Source organism: Morone saxatilis, unplaced genomic scaffold, assembly GCF_004916995.1.
Source record: "Morone saxatilis isolate NCDOM2014 unplaced genomic scaffold, NCSU_SB_2.0 Contig11, whole genome shotgun sequence".
NCBI lineage: Eukaryota > Metazoa > Chordata > Actinopteri > Moronidae > Morone > Morone saxatilis.
This window is the reverse complement of record NW_023339663.1, coordinates 18,887,107-18,912,220: the sequence shown is the minus strand read 5'-3', so window position 1 is coordinate 18,912,220 and position 25,114 is coordinate 18,887,107. Positions and strand designations below refer to the sequence as shown.

Genomic DNA, 25,114 nt, shown 5'->3' with positions numbered 1-25,114 from the left:
TGAAGACCCAACACCTTTCAAACACACACACACACACACACACACACACCCACCCACCCACACACAACCCTATACCCAGTCACAATTTAGCTTTGAACATTTGCACACTAATGCATTATCTTTCTCTATTTTTTGACCTACCGTCCACAGCTGAAACAATATATTTTACTGCGTGACCCTCAAAGCGCTATTTTACAACCATGCAATTATCTAACCACGGAAGTAGGCGGATCTGTGAGGTGATTGGTTGATAAAACTCTACAAACATCATGTCAACATCAAGTCTGTAGTTTTGTTAAAAGAAAAAGTGTAGTTTTTTTATATGTACAGCAGCATAATGTAGCACACGGTGTGTATCAAAAGGTACACGTTTGTAGTAAGTTGTCATTAACAATTTCATATGTTTTCACATTTTTAACCAGCTAGGTGTAGCCATGAATACAAATTGCAGACTGTACAAAACGTCTTTATAATCTTTTTTCTTTTTCTTTTTCTTTTTCTTTTTCTTTTTCTTTTTCTTTTTCTTTGCTTGACCAGGTGCCAGCCTTGTGCATGTGACCCAGTGGGCAGTGTCAATGGTTCATGTCATCCAGACTCAGGAGTGTGTGTGTGTAAGCTGCTGGTAACTGGACACAAGTGTGACATATGTCAACCTGGAGCGAGTCATTTTGACCCAGAGAACTACTTTGGCTGCAGTAGAGGTCTGTTTTACATGCTATCTCTCACACACACACACACACACACAAATCACATTGTTAGCTAATATATTTATTGTACAGACAAGGATCAGTCTTCCTATCTAATTTTCGTCAAGAAAACATAACCATATTGTTTGTAACTCTTAAAGCATCAGCAAAGATTAGGTATATCAATGATGGCGGTCTAATTTTGGGTGGCTTTCTGACTTATTGTTGACACTAAGAATACACTTACACACAATTAACATGCTCTAATTGCAAACCGTTTGGCCCTGTAAAATTACATAATTTACCTCCCTCTGTTTATGTATTTATCTCTTTATCTTCCACTGTTTGTGTCTCTGCCTGTGCAGCGCCCTTCCAACAGCCTGTACCAGTAGGTTTTGCTCTCAGTTATTCTTCCATTCGTCTCTCTTGGCATCCACCTGACTCCCCAAACTCAAACAGACTCAACTACACACTCATCAGGGATGGACAGTCAGTGCATAGCGTTCAAAGTCTCTATCCTTTCAGTAAGTAGCCACACAGGTTTTCAAACTACTTAAATTGCGTTCTTACTATTTCAGATACACATAAATCCACTCCAAACTAATTTCCCAACTTTGTCCTTCCTTCCTCCTTCTTTTCTTAAGGCCATGAATCATTTGAAGACACTGGTTTGTTTCCCTACACCAACTACTCTTACTGGCTTGTCACAGCTAATGTGGCCGGTGTGACAATAAGTGCATCAGCCTCATACCAAACTTTAGGTGCACCACCTGAAGCAGAACAGCTCCATTTAAACCTTGTGGGACGACCTGGTCCAACCACCGCCAGCTTTAACTGGAGCACCCCACGAAATGACACAGGCCCAGTGGAAAGGTAAGTAAGGAGCAACAATAGCCTGTTTCCAGACCTCTCAACCACGGACAATGCAGTTGACATGGAACATTTCTTAGCCCGTCACACCTTGTGACATCCTAGTACTAGTTTTTAACTGAACCACATTACAAAACCATGTGGTCTAGTAGAGTGATAGGGGCAGATGGGAAAATGAAGAAATGAGGAATTGATTGTCACATTTTCTTTGTCTCCCACAGGTTTGTGTTATCCTCCACGGAGTCATCTAATGGAGCAGAGCCCATAATTCACTACACAGGCTTATCTACAGAGGCGGTGGCAAGTGGCCTAAAGCCCTTCACCCTATACACTGCAATACTGGAGGTAGGTGGGGCAAACAGACAGTGATTTTAGTGCCTGCATCTCTGCAAAATAGATCCAACAACATTGCCTTCAAAAGAATATAGCAAGAATGCAATTTTTATGTCAAATGTACGGCCTACAAAATGAAAATGACAAAATCATAACCTTGTCTCCAGGCTTGTTCTTCTGGGGGTTGCACTTCTACCCCACCACTGTCTTATCTGACAGCCTCTGCGCCCCCACAAAACCAACCTGCCCCCACAGTCACTGCAACAGGACCTCATACACTTCATGCTTCCTGGGAGCCCCCCACTCAGCCAAATGGTAGGACCCCAAACATACACATATGCATACTGTACTGTTCTCAACATATAGGACTTAATACAGAAACACATGCACAAACACAAACTGTACACATATCACACAACCATGCAATTAAGAATGCACACATGTATCAATTATACAGTAGAATAATCACACACATTTTTAACTTATATGAAACACTTGCCTAGTAGCGTGGCTTATAGGCTTGTGTCACTGAAGACTGAATCAACTAACACCACTACACACACACACACAGAAATATGCACTGAACTGGAACTGCCTTTGGTAAATCCAGAGAGCTTTGTAATGGCTCTAAGGCTCAGTGTCATACAAAGCCCTGTAACCTGGGTTTCTCTCTCTGTTTGTGTCTCTCGTGTTTTTCTCTCTCTGTTAATCGGTTTCCCTCCCAGTGTCATACTAAGCTTTGTTACATGGGTTTCTCTGGGTCTCCTTCCTTCATTTCCTCTGTCATCACTTCAGTCAAGAATGGTTGATATTGCTCCTGACTGGACTCAACTTTAATCTCAGTCCTGACCTGTACGCCTCTACCATTTTTGATCTGGGTGTGTTCACTGATTTGGCCAGCCCTGTCAGTTTTCACGATCTCAAGGTGCAATTTAGCCTCTTCACGTTTGTGTTTATTTTGATGTTTGTGATCACTGCAAAATGAAGAGAAAGTGAAGAAGAGATTGGCTGGAAGAGATCAATTTTATATACAGTGCAACAGTGCATCTGTCAACACTAGTTTTTGTTTTTCCTGATTAAACGGGGGGATGGTACAATTACAGTGTTACTTGGTGTTGGAATTACTGCTTAGACCCTCTCAATCCTGATTTGCAAATGTTGAGTCTCTCCATAGTAATCTGTTTGGATTCTTGTTAATGTCATCTGCCCAGCTTTTCAGCACTACCTTTTGTGGATTTTTCCTCAGTATTCCTCTTCTCCATGATGCCTTTGGATTGCTAGAAATTGACAAATACATGACATGTCATTGAAGACATTTTAAATTTTGGAATTAAATGATCATTCACAGACATGAAAGATATATAGATATATAATATCACTACTTTAATTAATATACCATTATCAATGGTTGCTAATGATATATGAACATTTAGAGGAACAGATATATCAGCCAAAGCACATCAGTGATTGATCATGCAAGGTCTATTATTTACTGTCCATTTTCCAACTTTTTATATACTTAATAAAGAGGTAGAGAGGATTGTCAAAAGTTCAGTAAAGTAACTAAAGAATTTTGGTGGCCTCAAGTTAGTTTAGAGACTTTATATAAGGATTCTAATAAACTATGACTGAAACTAAACTCAATGTTGTAGGAATTACTCTGTATGAAGTATATTAATATTAAAGGGAAGAAATAGAGGAGACAAACTTGAGAAAAAAAATATGCAGAGTAAGAAATAAAGACTTCCTAAAAAGGAAAAAAATATAGAGAGAGCACACTAAAGAGAGGGTACATGGGGTCTTTTAACAAGGGGTCCACGTTAAGACTCATATTATTTGATTTTATTTGTATTTTATACTTATAACAACATTTGGACACTCAGCTATTCCATAGTGGGTCTCTAAATCTCTTATTGTGTTTTGGTGCTGCCTGCTCTGTCCTCATTCTAACCCAGCTCTGTCATTTTGCTATTAACGAGTGGAACAGAGCATGAGAGATTAGAACAATAGCCTGGTTTCCACCAGAGTGCTAAACAGGACTAGCCAGGACTTAATCATTATCAGCCTGTTTTCTACTACAGGGCCAAATACTGGCCAGGGCTTTGTCATTATTTGTGGTGTTAGATTTTCCTCAAAACAACATTTTTGTATAAAAAAATGTTTTAGCCTCCTGTTGCCAAGAGGGATGAGTATTAAGCAGGGCTACAGTTTCTAATACACACTTGAAGCTTTGATTATTTTATCATAAACAGGCTGAATTGGCCCTGGGAATAAGAAATAACTCTTTAGTGAGGATGTGTGTCATGTGTTGTGGACATAAGTACTTGCAAACTACTGTACTTTGCTTTCTGTACAGGTGTTATCACAAAGTATGAGGTCTTTCTACGTGGACCAATGGAATCACTGAACCTCTCAAGTCCTACCGTTGAGAAGAGGGTGTTCTTCAGCTCCGGTTGGCTGGATCCAAGTGCTTCCCCAGAAGCACAGCAAAGCGATAGGAGCACAGTCGCACCCCCTGAGAGCAGTACCATTGTAGCAGATCTGCAAGCATTTTCCACCTATCAGATGAGAGTTTTGAGCACCAATATGGCAGGAAGTGTCACATCAGGGTGGACCACAGCTCGCACCATGGAGGGAGGTTTGTATAGATTGTAATCATAGTTAAACTAAGCTTACATTGGGGCACCCTGGAGGCTCACCTGCTAGAGCATGTGCACCATGAACAAGGCTACTAGTACTTACCTTTCCTGTCTCTCTTTAGCTTTTTCTATCCAATAAAGGTAAAATGACCAAAAGAAGAAAAAAAACTAAAGCTTATGTATTTTTTTAAGTTAAATCAATTTATTATTCAATTTTCAGTTTAACAAAACAATGGCAAATTACATCAGGAGGGAGGGTTTCCCCATAGAGAATCAGTCTTTTTGTTTTTTTCCTTCAAGTGTTGTTAAAGGATAGACTCTTTGCCAGTTGGCATCCATCATTGCTTAACAGTGAGGCCAGTGTGGGTTTTTCTTTGAGCTGGATTTTTTCCCATGGCCATAAGAGGCTGGCTCCATAAAAAGCCCATACTACGTCATTATTCCCATTCAAAACCTCCCACGGTCTCTTTTGAAATTTAAAGTAAATGTAGTTTTTATACTTGAAGTTATTTTGTAAATCTTACTTCCTCTAATGTAAATCTGTTCAGCTGTGGTTAGGGATTAGAAATTGGTTGTTGCCGATCATCCGTCCTCAAGCAGAAGAATGCAGCAAGTTGTGGAAAAATAATAAAATTGTTCAATGACAGAAATCCAAGATGTGAGTAACCACCAAAGTATAACTTCAGTGATGTTTTGGTCAAAATCTGTCCACCAAAGAACCTAACTCATGAATGTAAAAAAACATCACATTAAATAAAAAACAACAACAAGCATTTGTCAAAAGGATTGAAAAAAAAAGGACGTAAGGAAGTAGGGAGGAAATAAAACTGCATGTGGGGGAAGGGAAACTCATTAAGGTATTTGAATTTCAAATAGATGATATGGCTCATTAGGACTAAACGATTGCCTCCAACATCACTCTAAGCTATGTGTCTGGATAACAAGCATATGATAACACCATTTTAAACGTGGAGTGTGTGTCAGTGTTTGTGCGCGTACATGTGCTAGAAAGAAAGAATATGACTGTGGTAATGTCTGCAAAGAAATCACATTTCACAGTATTTCACAGCTAGATGCCATCAACAGTAGAATAAAAGAATCCTTCTCTCTAATCTGTTGTGTAATAGTGGCTCTCACAACTGTGGAATTACAGAATACCTAAATCCATTAAATCCACATAATATCCACTAAGTCTTGATTTTAATGTATGTCTTCATGTGTATTTTATTTTTTAATTAACTTACTGTGAGGTTCATTTTTTATTTTTAGGGTAGCAGTCAAAGGAAAACCACCAAAAATATGAAGAACTCAACAACAGAGTTTAGAAGTCTAAATTTACATATCTCAGAGATTAGAAACGTGTCAGGTTTTAGTGTCAGATAAATGTAATAATACAAGAACTTCATCTTTGTAGATTCACCACTGATCAGAAAGTTGAATTCATTGTAGAAGCTAATTAAATACCAATTAGATATTAATCTAGCTAGAATGCAGGCAGTGATTTGAGTCATATTCTCAGTTTCTCAGTTCTTACCTGTATAAACTGGCTTACCCTGTTGCTATTGCTATTTTATCTGCCCACACTGTACTGAGTGCAACCAAGGCACTCTAAGAAATGTAGCTATTAGTTACTGAAGTTGAAGTCGAGGCATATTGACATGCATGGGTGCACCAATGTGATGGTGATTTGCAGTATTTAAGCTAAACACTTAGAGATGTCATACAGTGATGTAAGGAGAGATTTTGCTTAAATGTTTGCAGCAGAAAAATAATTTCTTATTTATAATTAATGATAGTCTGCACATTTATACATTGTGAATAGTTTTCACTTAAAATTGCTGACTGCAAAAAACTGTAAACAATTTCTAAGTAAAAGAGTTGCTCCAGTACTGCCTAAAATGTGGTATCGGCGAGTACGCATCTGTGCCCCGATCTGATATCTCGTTATGTATTAGCCACGGGACCTTGCTACTTTCTGGCAGTGTTTGCCTTTTATCCAGGATAGCAAAATTATGCTCCCCTCTACTGAGCCAGGCCATACAGCAATGTTAACAATAATACACACTTAAAAGATAATAATATACTGTATTTATATATAATCTCTAACGCACATTTATCGGATTGGTACTCAGTATTGGCAAATACGCAAAGTTTAGGTATCAAAATAAATGTTCTTGAATAATGGATTAATTGATTTAAACAGGTAAGAGATATTGTGATGAGAATTAGCATTAGTTAACTTATCTATATTTCAGGGGCTGGTTCTTAATGTGACGTTCTACTCCTTTTTATGTATTCTGAAAATGTTACAACATATTTCATGATTAAAGTTTTTAATGATTAATAGATTTGTAATATCTTAGCAAATATTTTTTTTTATCATGGATTGTATGAAATGATATGTTATGAGTCTAAATATAGTGTGTGATGTGTATATTTTCATGTGCATATGTGTGTGTGGTCATGTTTCCAGTCCCAGAGTTGATGGCTCCTCCAGAAGTGTCTTCACTGTCATCCACCAGTCTCAAAGTTGCGTGGAGCTCCACTGAAGGTCAAGGGATCATCGCCAGAGGACAGGTCGCAGAATATCGCGTCAACTTGCTCACTGAACAGACCAACAATCCCTATGCTCCACCGCTTATTAGCCAAGTAAGACAGAGAAACACACACACACACACACGTACTTGCACATAATGAGTAGGACAACTCTGAAACTTTAAAGCTTACCTATAGCCTTCAATTGAGAATTTTATGTATTTGTAAGTAAACGCTGTTTCACTATGCTTCTCTTGTGTAGAACATTCTCTCGCCTGCATCAGCAATAAAGGTTTGGAAGCGGAGAATGAATAAATATATAAATGACCCAGATGATGAGTGTGTACCGTGTATCAAGAGAGAGTCCTTGAATTGCCAGCAGCCCTGACTTTGATTACAAGTTTTCAAGCCCTTTGCTTACATGTCACACTCCTTCCTCTTCCCCTAAAAAACTTTTTCCCAGCTGTCACTATCTAAATAAAGTAGAAATGCCAAACATATAATAAAAAATAAAAAAATCAAGGCAGATTATGTTTTATTAAACATGGTGGTCTGGTGGTTATAATTGTTACATAATTAATTGTGCAGCCGTAGTGTCAGGTCACGTGAACAGCCACCACAGCATCAAGTGCGTGTCTGTTCGAAGTTAAAGTAAGTTAAAGTACTGAGGTTAGTATGTAGAGCTCCCTTTTCTTCAATAGCTTTATCCCCCCTTATTAAATAAAACATTTAGTCAGTTTTAATTTCCTCTGTGTTTCTCTTTTTCAGGTCTTGCATAGGGCGGGACCATCGTCACAGCCTGTTTATGTAGTAAAAGGACTGAAGCCTTACCATGTGTACAACTTCACTATTACACTCTGCACAAAGACAGGTTGCATTACCAGTCTGCCAAGCACAGGACGGACCCTACCAGCAGGTAAAACAAAAAGATTTGCAGACTAACATAAACACACGTACATATGGCAGCACAACAGTAATCAACTCTATACAAACTAAGTCTGAAAATAGGGAAGTGCTGAAAAGGCTAATACATTATCTAGTATTCATAACAACTGACATATGCACACACGCATCCAAAAGCACACAGTCAGTCATTGGGTACTTGAGTAGCGACAGCATTGGTTGTGTTAACCAGAGGGGATATTCATGGCGCGCCGCAGTAAAAACACTTTACTGTTAATTACAAGGAGAAAAATGTGGCGTACCACACACTTCCTGCTGGCCATGAATCAAACACACACACAGTTACAGAAACACACACACACACACACACACACACACACAAAATGTCTCGCTCTTTAGATTTATAACCATTATGGAAGTAGAATGAATTAGCTGTGTTTAATAACTCAAGTGCAAATCTATGGGACTGAGATGAGCACTAATTGATCAGTGCAGTCTGACTCAGACAGAATTTTTATTCACTGTCTTTATCTGTCTGTTTCTCTCTGACCGTCTGTTGCTTTCTCACTTTTCACTCAATTCATCCTTCACTTCTATCTCTACCTGGCGCTTTCACTTGAACACAAAATTGCACATGGCAGCAGAGGAACATGAATCACTCCGCAATATACATATTGCAATCACACACACACACACACACACACACACACACACACTTGACCCTCCAACACACTTTTCCATCTGTTCACTCATGGTTTCTACTCTTGGTGCTCATTTTATGTTTTTTTCTGTTTTGTTTTCGTTTTGCTTATCCCTTTAGGTGAGTAGACAATGGGTGCTCTGAGTGGTTGTGAAAAAAAAAATCCTTTCATCTATAAATACTTGCTCAGGGATTTGAGCTTTTGAACGTACTCTAAACAGCTACATCTGTTGACACACCGAATATTTTCATTTCATACAATTCTCAAAAAGTCCATCCTTGTGTTTATTGTGATTAATAATACTTCATATTGTAATCGGTGGACTTTTTAAATGTATTTTTAATGGCTACATCTGTTGACACAGTGACAATGTTTATTTCAAGTGATTCCAAAGACTTCTCTTGACTGTAATACAGTACAATACAATATGGCTTATTGTACCCAGTTGACTTTTTGAATGTATTTTTAACAGCCACATCTGTTGCTACCATTTTGTTTCATCCAACACCAAAGATGTCCCTTGTTTCAACTATAAGAAATGATAATGGCATATGCCGTTTGGCAGATTTTTTTTTTTTTATCTCAAAACAATTTGCATAGCATGTGCTAGTCCATTGGGTGTTGAGCTTCTGTTGTAGCGTTACATATCATATCACTTTTTCTCATTCAGTTTAAAACTATCATCTCGAGAGTTAACCGAAAATATTTAGTAATAATTTTAGAGCATAATTTAAGCTATTGGGAGGTGCATACCCTCTTCATGATGTATTAAAACAGTCCTTCTCTCTCTTTAACAAATGAACAGCAGAGAGCAAATGAGCTGTAATCATGAGATAAAATACAGTTGTGAGAAGCTGTTGCATTTTGCAACCATTTATATTTGCTGTACTAGGATATTTGTGCATTTCTAAAAAAAAATTTACATTTACAATACCATTCAATGTTTTACATGCTCTTGCTAATTTTTTACAGCTACTGAAGTTTTAGTCAACCATATTACAAATCATACTACAGTGTTTTAAACTTTTCTATGTGGATTTCTGCTCTTACAGACAGCCTTAGAAGTATAAGTATCTTCAACTGATTTTGTCTGGTCATAATTTTAACATATATATTTCATCTCAGTTTAGTTTTATGTGTCTTTTTGTCTTCAGAATCAGAAGTTTTGCCTGTAAAACTCAAATCAACCCTTGTTTTCCTCAGCCAAATATTCTTCCTCTTATAGAGAAACCCAAATCCCTTCATACTTTGTACACATTCTTATCCTGCAGAGAGAAATCCAAACAAATCTTAGTCCTTGAACAAAAAACTATTTTTTTAATATGCTACCCAATCGCTTACCTTATTATTTTTCTATAACAAATTATATTACTGATGTAAAATTTACAGAGCTGAATGTATAATAAGAAGTATGTATGTAATCCCTTAAAGGACCAGTATGTGGGCATCTAGTTATGTAGTTGCCTCCCCTTGCCCCACCCTCACCCACCATTCCAAGCATGTAGGAGAAACTACCGTGGCTGCAAAACTCGTCTTTATCTAGAGCTATAGTTTGGTTTGACCATTCTGGGCTACTGTAGAAACATGGCAGTTCAACATGGTGGACTCCATGGTAGGCAACCCACATTTTCTGTAGATAAAAACAGCCCATTATAAGGTAACAAAAACACAATTCTTATTTTCAGGTTATTATACAATAATTAAAACCAATCAATATTATCTTCCATTTATGCCAATAGATCCTCCTACATGTTACACACCAGACCTTTTGTAATTGTAGACTCTTTAATTAACCCCCAATTTTAATAAAGAAACTGAAAACTTGGAGAAATGGAATGAACATTGTGATATCTCCTCAACGAAACTGTTTGTGGAGGAAATTATCCTCACATTAAATGGTATTCCTGGTAAGGTGTACTTGAGCGTGGTACTGATGCACTGATAAATCTGCCACACATAAGGCTGGGCCATTAGAGCCAGCTACCATCTGCTGTAAGTGAGCAGACAGCATCTGCGAAACCACTGGAATTACACCAAAGCACATGACTGAACATTAGCGTGCACACTGAGACAGACGTAACGACACAAGGAACGTGCTCTTCCGTACGTGTGTGGATGCATTTGCAATTGTTTCAATGTGTGTGTCTCTTTCCACAAAGTTATCGATCACGACGTAAAGTGAGTGGCTAATCAGGGGCTGATGGTGATGTTTTATGTATCCTACATCCATAAAAGCTTGTTCTACAAGACATACACACAGAAAGACATACACACATACACACTCACACTGTAACACCACTCAACAGAACAGGAACTTTATTGATTTACGCATAATTGGCCTGAGGCCCTTCTTGAGGAGAGAAATATGCATAGCAAGGGATCGCCATGTCAATAAGTGGTGTGCTTGCGTGCGTGGTGTAACTGTACGCTAAGAGCCTGTTAAGACATGTCAGTCGCTGTAAAAACAGAAAACACACACACATGCACAATTGCTCCTGGGAGCTGGCCCATGATTTAGCTGCTTCATTACCATGTCAGCAGCTAAAATTAACCTTTCTGGTGGACTGTTAACCTTGTGTGTGGGTGTACATGCGTGTTTGAGCACACACATGATAAGGCAAGTGGCTTTCGTCAAACTGAATGTGTCATAGTGTTAAGTATGTTTCAGTGGAATAACAAGGATACAAGAAATGAATACATGACGTGAAGAATACAGGACAGCACATTCAAATCCCACAGATCATCAGGGAGGAAAGCTGCAATAACATGTTTTTATTTTTACTCTAAATCAGTAATCTTTTTTTTTTTCCAGGGTTCGTAAATTGCTCGTTTCAACAATTTCACACAGCACACAATCATACCTGATTTATCAGGACCCCCACAAAATTAGAAAAGTTGTCAGTGCTGTATCATTGCATCTGTACTGTGATATAAATTAGGAAAATCTTGTTTGACATGAAGTTAAAAGCCAAAAAACATCTTGCTAAAGCTAGCAGGTGATGTTACACTGTTGGGTCTAAGGGACAATGTTCCCATCGACTTGCATAAAGACCCTATGAGAACAACTCTGGAGTTTTTGTTTGCGACTAAAAGAACGTTTTAAATACAAGAACACGGGTAAATCAATTTGGCTTTTTGCATTAAGCCTATTCAGTGTCACTCCCACTTTTAAATGATCACTGATGATAGTAGGAAGAACATATACATGATTTATCTAGGGGAAAAAATCGTATTAATTTTAACAACATTATAGAACAGCAATTGGAGAAATCTAGAAAGAGTAGACAAACTATGTTTCCTTATAGTTTTAAACCTTTCCAGTTTAATCTTTCTTTGTGTAGAAAAGTACACACACTTTCGGGGTGTTAACTGATGTTGGGTGCCATCATAGGTGACAATAGTTCTACAAAGGGTGAGTGTGATTCACTCACCCTTTTATAATACCCTCAGTCCCATTGCAGTCTCACAGTCAGACATCATCCAGGGACACTCCAGTTCACTGAGGTCAGTCCAGTTTGATCAAACCTCAAAACCAGCGGAGCGTGGTCCATTTTGCCACTGGGTTTCACTCAGAAGCCCAGGAAACCTGGCTTGCCCTCTGATGCATTGAAAAGCTTGTGTTCAGATCATGTACAGATACTGCAAAGCTTAGCTGTTCACAAGATAACTGTCTCTTACAGAATGTCACATACAAGCACTTCCCATATTAGAGATTCAATGCCAAAGCAGTTTTTCCACTGTAATTTTGAAGCAGTTCTAATCATCTGCCCTTCATACACATAAACACAGACACACACTGGTGCAGACTTTGGCTAAACAAAAACAATAATTTGTTTTCTCGCACTTCACACATCAAACAGGGTACATTTGTACGTGTATGTGTGTGTGTGACACAGTCAGTGTTCTAAATGTCACCATAGCTCAATTTCAATAGACTGGTAAGCTATCGATTGGCAGTAATTTATGGTTTGATGTGCCAAGATGAGCAGCCTAAGACAAGCTGTCCACTTCCCTTTTAAGAGCTCTATTAGAACTCACACTAAAGATGGTCCGCATGCCTGTCACTGAGAGCTAATTTACTCCTACCACAGACCATTTAGACCATTACTGAAACACACCTACACACACACATACATACACATACATACACACAGAAACACAATGATGGAATGACACTTAATGCACACACATCTTTCCCATCTTTACACCAGTCCATCACTTGCTATATTTCTCTCTCCGTTCTTATATATCTCCTCTCATGATACATGTGGAAGCTGTGGCTCCAGTAGCTCCGAGTATGTTTCAAAGGGACATTAAATTTAACATCTAAAGTGAAAGAAGAAAATTAAATTGACCCGCTATTTAATAAAAATGGGACTTTTGTCTGTTCTAGACATACAGTAGGTATGAGAGAAATTAGCCGATGACATGTTTCTACTGGAAAAAAACAAAACATCAAGATCAGAAAATAATTTTATGAATGATTAAAACCACAGCCTTTGGGATTTTAACTTACGTAATTGATGTACATATTTTCCGTAGTGGGCAGCTATTTACAAAATGTACAGTCCCTGTAACATGGGGAATTCATTGACATTCAGTCTCTTATTTTCTACCTTTCTCTCTTCAGCTCCAACAGGACTGTCTCCACCTCAATTACATCCAGTAAATGAAACCACCATTCGAATAGACTGGGATCCCCCAGCCCAACTCAATGGCCCACATCCACTATATCAGGTCTGTAAGAATATTAGCTTATATACAGTATATGTCAATTGGCTTTGTTTGTTGCAGCAGCTCAAAGTTTTCACATATCTCAACGTCTGCTGGATGGACTGCGTCAACATTTTGTACAGATGTATATGAAGCCCAGTCGAAGAATCCTAATGACTTTGGTGACAATGTGACTTTTCATCCACTGTCACCATGTGGTTGACATTTGTGGTTTTGAGTAAAATGTCTCAACAACTGTTGGATGGATTGCCATTAAATTTGCTACACACGTTCAAGTCCCCCTTAGGGTGAATTGTAATCTCTTTGGTGATCCCTTTACTTTAGACTAGTGCCATTATCAGGTCAAATTCTAATTCTATCACTGAATACTGTATATGGAAAACTAATGACACATCATTCATTTATTGTTTCCAGGTGGAGAGGACAGACGTCTCTTTCTCTGACCCACAAGATCCTGTGATCAGGGGAACCAGATTCCCAGGAAACAGTTACTACCAGTTTCCCAGTGACACCCTTCCTGTCAACACTGACTTCACAGGTAAGAATAAATGTCTGGCTACATGCAGATACCTGTGTGTGTATGGGCAGCATGTCTTGTCTACATTGCTATATACTGTACTTGTGCGTATGTGTACACATTCGTTGGTATATTTTTGTGTTGTTCAGCAGTCTCAGTCTTCTAGTGACATTCTTTTAGAATGACTTCCCCAGTCATCTTAAAGGACAATTATCTTTCTGTTTACCAGCATCATTAGAGGGTTGAGCTGCACAGCCAAACATGTTCTGCTTCATCTGAGAACATCACCCAGTCTGACGCTCATAATTAATGACTGCTGATACTAATCAGTGGGATTTGAGCGGGCAAAGCTCTTCGATGCCACTCGAGATTACGTCACTGTCCTGCACAAACCTCGTATTACCAGTTTTGTCTCTCTGTGTCATAGAGACAACCTTTTCAAGTCATGTTAAAACTGCATGATGAAATTTCCTAAATGAATTTACATTGGTGGACAAACTCCTGACTTTGTGTTATCCTTATGTGATCAACCATAATTGAGTCAACAAAGCTCTCTGCATTGGTCTTGTCCTATCAAAAATACTATAATGTTTGCCACTCACAAAGTGGGGTTCCATGTACTGTTTTTTTTTTTTTACATCTGAAATATGTAAGCCTATAGCCCAACATTATGTCAGTGTATAAAAACAGGATTTTGTAAATCCACATATATAGCACCTTTCTAGTCTTCTGACCACTCAAAGGGCTTTACACTACATGTCACATTCACTCATTAACACACTGATGACACAGCATTGGGAGCAATTTGGGGTTCAGTGTCTTGCTCAAAGACCCCAGCCGGAGGAGCCAACCTTCTGATTAGTGGACGAACCGCTCTATCTCCTGAGCTATAGCCCGAAGGCCATTACACCGGCCATATGCAGCACCTGGTATTCCCAGGCGGTCTCCCATCCAAGTACTAACCAGGCCTGACCCTGCTTAGCTTCCAACAAGTTCAGGACTATTCAGGGTGGTATGGCAGTCAGCCGATTTAAGTGTTAGCTTTTAGTGGCCTTTCAGGAAACGAGGGTTTAGAATCAAAAGGAGTAAAATAAATAAGTTTAAAAAAGGGAGGAAAAACGAGTGACCACTTTTTGTGTTTTCAACTTCACTAAAAACAATCTGCTTTAATGAGGGATTAACAACAATTTCCATACATGTGCATACATTTTCACGACCTGAGTGGTTTTTAGAAAATATTATTTTTCTTAAGGTCCTTTGAAGGTCACATATACATCGATAAAGAATGAAAGGAGTGTATTAGAAGAGGTGAGCCACCCTAAAAGATTAAAAAGTAATCCAACCAAATCACGATAATGACTTGAAATTATGTTTATTAAAATAAAAATATGTTTGACTTTTTGTAGACCTTTTTGTAATTCAGTGTCTAATGACTGTTTGGCAATAAATCAGTCATTCAACATAAAAAGAAATTCACATTGCCCACACTAGTCAATTTATGACTATAAGTAGTCATAAATATGTTATGTAATATGTAAATACTTTGTATGTTGAAATACTTTTTTGTATTCTGTGCTCCTCCCTTCTCTAAACTCCTTTCTCAGTATAACTTGTTCTCATGGATGTGATTGTAAACATGTTTGACTGTAGGAATGTGAAAAGGGTGTGGCAGAAACAGAGCATGCATACTAAGCAAACCTTTAATAATGTATAAAGATTACAGATCAGATATTCTTATTATTTGAGCACATTTCTGACCTCTTCTTTGTCCTCTACAAACTTACTTCCATAAAATGATATGGGCCACTTGATAACTCTTTAAATTGTGTTCTTTCAGAGCTAAAAGTTAAAACAGCATCTGGTTGTCTTAATGCAAATCAGCAAAAAACCCATTTCTGGTTAAATGGTAATAAATCCCTAAAGCTGTCATACTTATTAGTCTTATTCTTCATCTTTACTCATGGTTCCTAGGTTCATTGCTCTCTTAGGACACTGTGTTTTTATACCAAATCAACATATTCGATTATTTGACTTATCCATCCTCCTTCAGCACGAAAGTAAATAGATATCTCTGAATACTGCAGGCAAATAGATTATGATTTTTGCTATTGGGAGGTGCCTCTCATCTCCTCTGCTCTCCTCCTTCATAAAGGGTAATGGATCAGACATCACTTTTAGACCGGATCTATTCTGGACCATGAACGTGTCGGCAGTCCTCAAACCATCGCCCTTTCACAACCATCAATACTAATAGCATCATCTACAGACAATTATTCCCATCGAAGCGCATGGAACAGCGAACAAATCAAAGCCAAATTGGATTATGAATGTAATGCAGTGTAATGCCCCCTCGAGAGTCAATTGATCACAGAGGAGAGACTCGTCAATCGTTGATGTCTTATGGAAAGCTAGTAACTCCAACAATGACTACTGTAAATTTTCTTCTTCTTTTCTGTTTTCGTGTTTCATATTTAATAAAAGCCAAAATTTGGATTATGCATTGCTTGGAAATGCGGTTTGTCTTGAGAAAACTTTGCATATGGGGTTCAACCCCAGCCAACATTGATGGAAACAGCACATCATAATTTTTCTCCATCAACATTATGCACCATTATAGGGATATTAATTATATGTTGTTTCCATAAATTGTTCATTGAGGTTCTTACTGCAGGCTTTCTCATTTCCTAAACATGAGAATTAAGGGCACATCTTTGAGCAGGGCCAATATGTTCAATCGTAGTTAAGATTAAGATTTACCATGTAAAATCACATGAAATTTGCCCTTTCACCTGTAATTTTATGACCACTTACATTATTTTTGGCCAAATAGGTTGTTTTCCAGGTACAATTGATGTGATAGAAGTGGATGTTTCCATAAATGATAAGTCTGCTCACTTGAGATTTATGATGCTTCTTAATGCTGAATGAATTTAGGGCACTTGAGGTCAATATTTACCACACTGAATCTTACTTTAGATAAAACAGGACTATAACCATATACAATCATGCTGTGATTATGAATACTCTGTAAGTGCTTGTTTCCATAAATGCATGTTAGTCCATACATCTTATCTATAATGCTTCTGTTTTTAAAACCCTACAATGTGACTTCCTACTCTCCTTGTTCCTATTTGAATTGAGGACTCTGCATCTCAGTTTCAAGTGAAATACGATATTATTCAATAGTCTGTTTAAATGGATATTGGTTTAGGACAGATCCTATTGTCCTCTCTCCTCATTTGTAATTCTTCAGTATTTGAGCATTAAATGGGCTGATTGAAACGAGGATGATGGCCTTCACATATTTTCACTAATCCAGATGTATTTCTATAACTCACAGTAAATGAAGAGAGATGAAACATCACAAACATAGTTTAGGAGAAAAAAAAAGAAGAAAAAATGAATGCGGGAACAAATAGACTTGGATAATTTCCAGACACGTCTAATACAGTACATTGCTGCAGCACCACTGCAGCAACTGAGCAGGAAAGAGGGAAATGTTAAATGATACAAATTATTTTTCCTTAATTAATATGATTGATTGCCAGGCATTGACGTTGAGAGGAGAGGGGGAGAAATGTGTGAAGGGAAAGTTTGCACAGACATCATTAGTTTTTCCCCATTTAAAGATTAATCAGAAGAGGCTGGGCTCTTTAATTCTGTCATTTGTATATTTAATGGGCTGCTGCAGAATCTATGGGTGTAATTAGCTAGCTGCCGCGCTCTCATTAATACGCCAGGCTCTGATTAATGCCAGCACAGAGCTAACATGACTGGAGTTATTCAGGTTATGTTGTGTAGATGATTGCACACAACCTCCACTGTTTACTGAGACAGAGAGAGGAGAAACAATACAATAACACATGGAACAATACTACCTAATAAATAAGACTTTACTTAAAACTGTAAGTGGCTGAATATTGCTCATGTAACGTATTGTGGAACATAACATAGATCCTCTTTGTTCGCTTAGGCACAGGAAGAGGGAAGCAGTACATTAAGTATGAACAATAAACTCAATTTAAAACAGTCCTTAATCATTTTTAATTTACAAAAGACTCAATTTAAACAATATAATTCTCTCACTTAACAACTCTAGAGTTGATGGTGTGAGTATAATTGGTTTTATGTACTTGTAGGTCATAAAATGTATTCTTTACAGTACATTAAGTAATACATCACTCATGAAAAAAACTTTAACTTTTTGACACAACAGCACTGTAAAACAACACAGGTTATGCTAATTAACAAAGGTTTCTTAAAAGTATTTTTTTTTTTCATACGCTTAATGTTCTGGACAGAAGGAAGCTTGACTGACTCCATAGTCTGCATTGCATGCTCTAGATTACACACAGCCTAGCCCAGTTTGCTATCCCTTGCCACTTTACAAATGGCTTATAAACAAGAATCTGCAACATTAAAATGTTTGTTATGGATTATATATGCCATGTTTCTTCATCTCAGGCTGTGAGGCCTAAGGATGGTTATTGTCTGGTCAGTAAATCTTTTCAACACTTTGGCCCAGATTGCTGAGATATAGGCCTGCTCTGTATACTTTTTAAAGTTTTCTTACACACCTTAAAAATTAAGAAGGCCTCGCGACCCCCTGTGAAGCTTAAGCAACCCCTAATGGGGGTCCTGACCCCCCAGGTTGGAACCACTGCTATATTAGATCACATTGGATGTAATGTTGCCTCTGTGGTCCACTAGCGAAGTCCAAGACTTTATTCATGTTTCCTGAATTTGCATTTTTTCACTATCAATGAAAAGTGAACTTAATAAGTACCCCCTTGTAATTTGTTCTTTCTTAATTTTGGAAAATATTAAGCCAGTGGATAAAATAATTACTTTGGGGAAGACTATAGTATATCAAATTGAAATATATCTAAGTGATTAGATTGTCTTTACTTTTTTACAATCAAGTATTTGTTAGCTGTTGAAGATTAAATATTGACATCTTCTGGCAGCAGCTGTGCATGTAGATGCAGCCGTCGCTCCTTCATTTTTGTTGTAATCATTATTTGTTTCCAACGTTTTGCTGAAAAATCATTGAATGATGTCTGATTGGATTTGATTTTAAAGGGCTAAGCCAATTTTTATTTTTTCAAATCAACTGAAACAAAAGACCAGAGAACTCTGTGTTTAGTTGATGATGCTTGGTACTCAAATACAGTTAAACTGCTTTTTATAAAATCTTGATCTTTTTATGTGAATCTCATTGCTGCTGTTTACATTCCCCCAGACCCACATTCAAAAAATGCACTGCAGAACTACTTTACTGGGTTTATTTTATTTTATTTTATGTTAGTCTGCCATGAATTTTATTATGTTTTTCTATGTGTAGCATGAAGGAACTGCCGACTTTCATTTTGTTGGACAACCTTGTGTTGTATAATGATAAACACATTTCCTTAATCCTACTTGTGAGGCCTGTTAAGAAAAAAGTTTGTGTATATTTAGCATGTACGTTTCTGTGAGGTTTTGGGGTATACTGGTGTATACAGGTGAACAAGGGCATGCTGGTATTTTGTGTTTCCGTGATTGTGTGTGTGTGTGTGCTTGCATGTACTCTGTTATATGTAACAGAGACACCTGTCATAATGTGTACTCAGGTTTGTCTGTTGATGGCTCCAAAGTGGTTGTCAGTGTGAAGTAGCACAAGTCCTGTGGGAAAATCTGAAGGAACTAATGCTGAGCATGAGCACTGTCACTTAGATGTGGTACATTTGGACCAAACACCTTGACCAAGCATGTGTTGACAACCTGACCCTCGCTATCGCAACAGGTTCACATAAACATACTGTATATTATACACAACGATCAGCTATAAAATTATGACCACCTGGGCACCCTGATGGTCATAATGTCATGCAGCCCCATACCAACAAACTGTGATGCACTAAATCCTCACGTTGCCCATTTTTCCTGCTTCTAACACATCAACTTGAGCACAAAATGTTCACTTGCTCCCTAATATATCCCATCCACTGACAGGTGCCATGATAACCAGATAATCTGTGTTATTCACGTCATCTGTCAGTGGTCATAATGTTATGGCTGATCGGTGTATGCAACACCAATAGTTGTCTGTTGTTCTTTGTTGCCTTATATGTATCTCTTCCAGACATTATTATTATCTATTACTAATCCACCTAACACCATTACTTCTGTCTGGCAACTGTGGGGCTTGTATTGGGCCATTTATTGGAGTACTGGATCCATCTTAAGACAGTGAAATGCAGCAAAGTTCAGAGTAATGCACACAATTTCTTTATATGAAGATATACCAGCATATAATGCATCATCAGTCACCATTTAATGTCTCTGGCCATTGCACACAGGTCTTTTGTATTGTATAAAATGTATATGAAATCCTGTGCTGATGAGGCAGAAATAATAACAGTTAAGCTGCTTCTCCACTGTCAAATGAGTGTGTGTTAGGGTCCCATGGACCTGTCCTCTGTGTACAGGACTGGTTCTGTGTGTAAGAAAGCACAGTTTGATGTTATTTAAGTTAGATCGGTAAAAGAGGAAGGGAAGTAGGACACATGGGAAAAAGCAGAGTTGAGAGTGAAAGAAGAGAAAAAACAAAATTGAAGATGCAAGGAGAGAAAACATATTGAGATGAGGCATTAGGTGGAGAAAAGGAAAATGAAAAGGTCAAGAAAAAGGAGAGGAAGGTTAAAAGTGTTACGAAGAAAGAAAGGAAGGTATGAGAGATCAGGAGAGACACAGAGAAGGTTAAAGGGGGGTAATGTAATGTCAGGTATCTGTCATGACTTCACTCATCTCTCTGCAGTGACAAGGTCATGAATGTAAATGACAGATGCCTGCTTGATGTACTGAATGCAAGCAAGTAATGTAAAGAACATCTTTGTCTTAGCTGTGTACTGTTACCACAGTTATTATATGTTTATTTCCATCTAGACTTGTTCTTAAATCATTAACCAAGGTACAACTATTAATTTGTGCACTATTGGACCATTTTAAGGAAAAGAATTGCCCAGTTTATCTTCTAAAACACTTGTATCCTAGACTGAAATAGAAATGGCAAACCTGCGATACCTTGTGAGCCACATCTTCAAAGATTATGTTTGGGGCACCCTGATACCTCACCTAGTACAGCTGGCCCCCCAGTTATCAAGGCTGAGTCTTTTCTGCAGTGGCCATGGGTTCGAGTCTGATCTTTGAGCTGAAAATATATAATAACTAAATAAAAGATGCATGGCAAAAGTATGGATGGAGGAAATGGATCAGTCTCAAGCCCCTTTGGACTGGATTTACTTCTCCCAGGGAGGTGAGGTGATTTTAACATCACCTACGCTGGTCATTTTGGGTGATTTTAATTTTGTCTGCAGCATGTATTTGGGTAATTTTCCTTCCCAAACCAGTAATAATTCTTGTCACAATTACCTGCTGTTTTAAGGTGAACTCCTGGTCCTCCTTTAATTTAAATCCCATGCTGAGTGATGTCCTTTCCTTTTTTTATCAGCTCAGTGGGAAATTGGGAAATTGGGGAGGTCAAAATGTTTTTACTGGGGCACCTGGGTGGCTCGCCTGGTGGATCTGGCCCTCCATGTGCCAGGGCTGGGTCCTTGCTGCAGGGGCCATGGGTTCAACCCTGACCTGTGGCCCTTTTGTTGCATGTCATCCCCTCTCTCTCTCTCTCTCTCTCTCTCTCTCTCTTTCTTCTTCTCTCTCCCCTTTCCTGTCACTCTACAGCTCTCACTACACACTTGTATTACAATATATCCAGTTACAAATAGACCCAAAGTAACAACATGGAGAATGTATTTTTGTTCAAAATGGTGTGAAAACTGGGAGCTTTGAAATGGCTAATCTGTATTCATTTTTAGCTTGCCATGTAACTGTTTGACTTCTCTCCATGTTAAGTGAATTCACACACTAATTATTTTGCTAACACCGGCTTTTGATGAACCCTGGACTGCCTCCATTCAACTCCTCAGATCTTCCCACACTTCTGTTCCCTTCAGAGACAGACAGAGCGGAAGAAACACACACGTACTCACAGACACACACATACAATTGTATCCTCTGTGTCACTATGTGGATCTAGTAGTGGATTAAGATCCAATCTCTGATCCATAGTAACATGACAAGACAGCACGCTGACTGAATTCTGTGCTGTCTGTGGGTGTGTGTGTCTGTTAGAGGTCCTGCTGGTATAAGAACCCACAAGTTTCCCACATTGCTGAAGCTTTGATTCACATTCACATTAACAAACGAGGCACCCTACTATTTACAACAGAAGCAGGACAGCTGTACTGGAATGATACAGTAGATGTAACTTTTTGGTCAGTTAATGCCCTGTTCAAATATTAAATTATATTCTTCATAACCATTGTTTCCTCATACCCCAAATCTGTTGTGATTCCAGGATTTAAGATATTATATTGGTATATTTATTGTATTTAGGAATAACATAATTAGGTTTTATTTGAGAGATGCAGGAGAACTTGGTTATGTCACATTGAACATTGAAGTTCGCCACAAACATATAAAACAATGCAGAAGAGCAATGAGCTAAATCCTGTAAAAATGATCTTAAATCAGTTGCTACTAGTATGTTAAATTTGGAGGGAAACTTTAATGGGCTTTAACAACACTGGGATCCACAATGGATCAGGGAAGCTTAATTTCCATTTTGTCAACGGTTATGTTTTTTGTGTTTTCATAAAAATCTGTATCTTAATGAGACCCTACTCTTTTAATTTCTTTGTCTTTACTATAATATTAAATAGGATATTGTGGCTTAAGAAATAAAAGCAAGAGATTGAGGGTGAGAATAGGTCTGTCTACTCAGACAGTCCTCTGAAATTAATGTTTTTCATCTTAGTGGTAAGATTATTCTAGATGGTTGGCTTACAGTGGAAATGAAGACAGCTTAAGTCCAGGTAGGAAGCAGTGAACTAGATTGAGATGTGTGAAGAAATAAATGTACACAATCTTTGTCTCTGTTTTACTTGTAAACTGTAAAGAGACATATATGGTATACAGTTCCTCACTTCAAAAACTGAAGAGAACTATTAGACCTTACACGAAAGCTCTGAGTGAGGGTTATGTTAATGCTATAACTAAGGGTTGTGACCCTTGTACTGCAGTGCTGTGCAAGTAGTGTTTGGGGGATTTGCCATGTACATCTTATGGATTTGAACAAATTAAACTAGTAATTCTGAAAGTCTGGAGAGAGAAGGAAGAAGTACACATATATTCCACTGTGCTGATTCCTGTAAAAACTCTCAATTAGAACTTGTTCATGCAGAGATGAACCCTCTCTTTAGGTTAGATGGTAAACGCTGGGTGCTATGTGATATCTAAATGGCCAGGTTTAACACTGGGACACTACAGGTCCCTTATTGAGTTACGCCCTGATAACAGCTGCCATGACCAACCCCCCAGTGGGTCCAGTGGCATTTAAAAGGTTTAAGGGCTGTTTTATGGGTTTTTTACTTGGCTCCTTCACTTTATTTTATTGTAAAGATGAATTTTTTACAATGTGTAGAAATTTGACAGGTATTGAACGTATTGTTTAACCAATGTTAAATTAATACCTGCGAACAAATTAAATAAAAATAATAATGCTTTGAATAACATGAATGTTAACAATTATTGCCAAAGGGTTAATAATTACACATTAACAACAAACACAATTCTAAAAAAGAAAAAAGAATTCAATTAATGAAGAAAACAGTCCCTAAGAATTACATTTCATAAAACTACTATTCATTAAATACAATACAATAAGTAGATGAATAAAAACAAGAAAATACTAGTTTGTTTGTGTTTGTGTGTTCCATATGTACAACAAGATGTTGATTTCTCACATTCAGTAATATTATTTTATATCTCTCCCTCACTTTGAGACATGCAGTCACATATTGTGCAGCTATGTTTACTGCATGTCCCTCTCCTAATATAATCTAACAATCTTTCATTGTCATTTAACTCTTTAAAGTTTGGAATTATTGAATTTAACTTATTAAAGTATTCCAATCTGATACTGTTATATTTTTCACATTTTATAATGTATTATTTTTATTTCTCTCTCCTGCTCTATCTCTGTCTCTACACACACTTGTTCCTGACTTTACTTTGTATCAGGTGTTGAGTTGAGTTTTAAGACTCTGTCCCCAGATGGCCTGCTGCTCTGTGCCTTCTCTCCAGGAAATCAGGAAGAGTTCCTGGCCATTCAGATAAAAAATGGACGCCCTTACTTTTTGTTTGACCCGCAGGTATGTAAAGTTTTAGTTTTTTTAGTTTTGTTTTACTGTTTTGAATGTGAGCATAAATAACTGATATTTCGAGACTGATATGCATAATAATATAAATCAATCATATGGCTGCGTAATGCAACCTCAAATAAGACCTTACAAAAGCTGATTGGAATCAGTTGTTTTCTCTATGTGTTTTACAAAAGTGCAACAAAGCTAACAGGCTAGTCAGGAAGATGTCAGCATCAACCAGAGTTTATTTAAAAAGGAGGGGATTCCATGTTATTATTATTATAATTATTATTATTATTATTATAATTATTATTTTATTTCAGTTTGGGTATTACTCTTTATATCTTTTCTTGTGGGACATTTTGTCTTCTTCCACTTATATGGAAACACCTAAATCTAGCTTTACTACCATCTGTAATTTACAGTAAGTGTACCTTTCTCTACAGTACCATATTTCACAGATGAATACGCCAATATTTTATTTATCCTTAATGGCCATTTAACCAATTTATTCACTCACATTCTCTCATTTGTTCAGTCTCTTATTGTATTACTTCATTCTACACACTTTACTTACTCGCTCACCTTCCTTCTCGTCTTTTTCTCCTTTTTCTTCTGATCCACCTCTGTCTTTCTCATTTTTTCTTCCCCTCTCTCTTTCTCTTTCTCTCTCTCTCTCTCTCTGTCTCTGTCTCTCTCCCATTTTCTCCCTCACTTGCTCTCATCTAATAAATGTGATCTGTAGCCCCTCATTGGTTTCTGTCAGGGAGACAGGGAGAGGGGAAAAAACTTTGAAAGTGTGTCAACGTTTGAATTGGACTGCAATTAACTCATTCCCTGCAGTCACCACGCGTGAATACCAATTGCAAGCTAATTAAGCTTTGCACCCTTGCACACACACACACACACACACACACACACACACACACACCCCCACACACACCACACACAC

At 37.8% G+C, this 25,114-nt stretch overlaps 1 protein-coding gene across 1 annotated transcript in view; it reads left to right on the top strand.

The window, feature by feature from the left end:
- ush2a (Usher syndrome 2A (autosomal recessive, mild)) overlaps positions 1-25,114 on the top strand; it is a 197,984-nt gene that overhangs the window by 52,089 nt on the left and 120,781 nt on the right. Inside the window, 11 exon segments of the mRNA XM_035652071.1 lie at positions 538-701; positions 1,052-1,210; positions 1,331-1,559; positions 1,778-1,901; positions 2,057-2,204; positions 4,246-4,527; positions 7,002-7,177; positions 7,832-7,979; positions 13,298-13,404; positions 13,816-13,939; positions 24,041-24,171. Of these exon segments, the coding sequence (XP_035507964.1) occupies positions 538-701; positions 1,052-1,210; positions 1,331-1,559; positions 1,778-1,901; positions 2,057-2,204; positions 4,246-4,527; positions 7,002-7,177; positions 7,832-7,979; positions 13,298-13,404; positions 13,816-13,939; positions 24,041-24,171 (1,792 nt within the window).